The 2,952-nt window shown below is 28.7% G+C and overlaps 1 protein-coding gene across 1 annotated transcript in view; it reads left to right on the top strand.

Annotated features, from left to right (window-relative positions):
* Positions 2,097 to 2,952, top strand: part of LOC107606400 (U-box domain-containing protein 44-like) — a 6,120-nt gene continuing 5,264 nt past the window's right edge. Inside the window, exon 1 of the mRNA XM_016308495.2 lies at positions 2,097 to 2,751. Within this exon, the coding sequence (XP_016163981.1) occupies positions 2,326 to 2,751 (426 nt within the window). The 5' untranslated portion in view covers positions 2,097 to 2,325. The remainder of the gene's footprint in view (positions 2,752 to 2,952) is intronic.

Consider the following 2,952-nt stretch of genomic DNA (forward strand, 5'->3'; position numbering starts at 1 on the left):
TTTTTTTATTTATGACCTACATCAAATTTATATATAAAAGATGACTGTAAATTTTTAAATAATTAAGAACATTAATATGTATGTAAAATTATATATTACTATTTTATATATATATTAAATTATTAATACGCATATCCTATATGCATTTAATCTATATTTTTAATATTATATATATAATCGAACCAGCCCACAAACTAATGAGCTGAACTTATCCAAACTCAAACTCAGCTCACCAGCTCACGAGTTCATCTTATCAAACTATTAATGAGTCGAGTTCAAATTAGTTCATGAACTGGCTTGACTCACTTATAGTCCTATCTGCTAGTAGAAGTTGTTAACTATCACGTTAACATATTGAGTTGAACGTTAAATAACAACATGAAATAAATATGCATCAATTTGTCTCTAAATTTTAATTAGAAACTTATTTATTCTTATTCATTCAAATAAAATAGTCGTTTTGACGTCGAATTAATAAAAAATTTATTTGTTTAAAATCTATTTTTTTGAAAAAAATTTATAATTGAATTTAACTAAAGACATGTATTAAGAATTAAGATTATTAATTTAAAATTTTTTTATAAAATATTTTATTTTTATAATTGAATTTAACTAAAGGCACGTATGATAATTGATAACTATAGTACAAACTGCCCATTAGACGCCCTCTCCTTAGTATTAGCTGATAATATTTAGGTGTATTTAGGGTGGGTTTCATTTTGCCTTGAAAAGAGAAGTGTGTTTGAGTTATTTAAATATTTTATCTTTATGTTTGACAAGGCTTTTATCATTTAAAGGTTATAAAAGTTATATGTACTAAAAGTTATAAATTTTAGTTTCAACCCATGTTTATCAAAAATTACAAATTATAGTTTTTTTGTTTATTTTTTCACGTATTAAAATTTATGTTATATATATCAATTTCTAGCTTTTCCGTTGATCCTTGTACGTTAGATTGAATTTTATATTCCATGTACTAATTATGTCCTTCATATTTATATGTTTATTATTTTTTTATAATATTTTTTTCTAATACTCTCTTATGTATATTATTATTTTTTATAAAATTTTTGATTTTTTATATGAGTTTTTTTTACCGTTATTGTTATTTTTTTTGTATGGAATATTTTTTTACTTTGTATTATGATTCTATTAATCCTATTAGAGTACTAAAAAATATTGAAAGTGTTAAAAAAAATTAAAATTTATTTAAATATCTAAAATAAAATAATTATTTAAATTCATGTCCTTTTCTATAATTTTTTATCTAAAAGTGATTTTAAATAATATAATCTAAACAATATTTAATTTACTATAATCCATTTTAAATAAAAATGATCAAACATAAACCACATTAATACTAACTCACTTTTGATCAAAATCAATTTTACAAAATCAATTTTATACAAATTTTTATTTACAAATAGTAATTCAATCACACACTTAACATTTTATTCAAAAACGTCTTACATATAAGTATAACTAAGCATATTAACGCCAATGAGTAATAGCTCAAATGACATAAACTCCCCATGGCATAGTTTTTCCATACTCAATTAAGAGGTTGCGGGTTCGAGTCTCTTATCTTTAGTAAAAAAAAAAAACTAAGCATATTAACAAAATAATGCTTTTTAGTTTAGTATTTTGCATCTACAGAGTGTAATATGATTTCGCGCGGCTTAAACAATTAAAAAAAGTGTTATTAACTTAGGAAAAGTTTAGGGACCAGCAATTTTATCAAATTTTGGCCAGCATGTAACCATCAAAGAAGAGTAAGCCATTTGATGAAATCTCACATTAATCTCACACCATTAAAAGTCTCATTGATGGCTATTTAATGGCTATAAATCCCAAAAATTGCTGACCCCTAGGATTCCTCGTTAACTTATTATAAATAGGCATTAGCAATTTAGCATATAAATAAATGATTTAAAAATAATGACATTTTAATAATTAATTCAAATACTATAACAAATGTCACCAAAAAAAAAATACTATAACAAATGAATATTTTCAGGTTTGTCATAAACTAAATATTTTGAAAATAAAAATAGTATGTTGGTTAGTCCACTAATACATTTAGATTTCTGAGTAATTTGTCACAAATTACCATTGCATTGCATTGAGGTCAAATAGGCAACCCACGTGTAAGAACACAAAAGTCAAGCGTTGACTCACTCTTCTCATTCCCCTTCTTCTCCAAAGAAAGAAAGCAATATTTTTTCCTCCATTAAAACATTGAAACACTCTCTTCAAACTCCTTCAACTATTTTCCTCACACAATGAACCAATCTCATTCCACAATTATCACTCAACACCATCACCATGACCTCTCCTGCACCCGCCCTCCACTCCATCCGCGCCTCCCTCTCCGACCTCTGCGCTCCACCGCCGGATCCACGCCGTCCCTTTCACAACCCCCGCTGCTTCTCGGCGTTCGCTCGCCGCCTCCAGCTAGTCCTCGATCAACTCCTCCTCTTACTCCCGCCCACTCCACCGCTGCCCGTTCAGACGGCGCTGAAAGGCATTGCCGGCGACCTATCCAAGGCGGCGGAAACTGTGTCGTTGTACGAAAACGCGAGCAAGATCTTCGTTTTGTTGAACTGCAAAACGCTGTGCTCGTCGCTGCAAGAACAAACCGCCGCTATTTCGGGGTGGCTGGCGTTGCTTGATTCGGGGGTTGAGGAGTTCCCTGAGCTTCAAAAGAAGGTCTTCGATCTTAGCAGAGACATGAAGCTCGCACAATTTAGGGTACAAATTTCATTTCTTTTCATTCATTTTAGTCCTTCACTTTATCAGCTTAATTAATTTGGCTAGCATAAATTATATTTTTGTTTTTAAAATTTGTCAAAAAATTTTAAAATATCTTTAATTTTATTCTAAAATTTTTTAATTTGCATGAAATGAATCATTTTTAAAAATTTTAATTTATCAAAAGTGCTATAGAATTAT

The sequence above is a fragment of the Arachis ipaensis genome, chromosome B01 (assembly GCF_000816755.2).
Source record: "Arachis ipaensis cultivar K30076 chromosome B01, Araip1.1, whole genome shotgun sequence".
Classification (NCBI taxonomy): domain Eukaryota; kingdom Viridiplantae; phylum Streptophyta; class Magnoliopsida; order Fabales; family Fabaceae; genus Arachis; species Arachis ipaensis.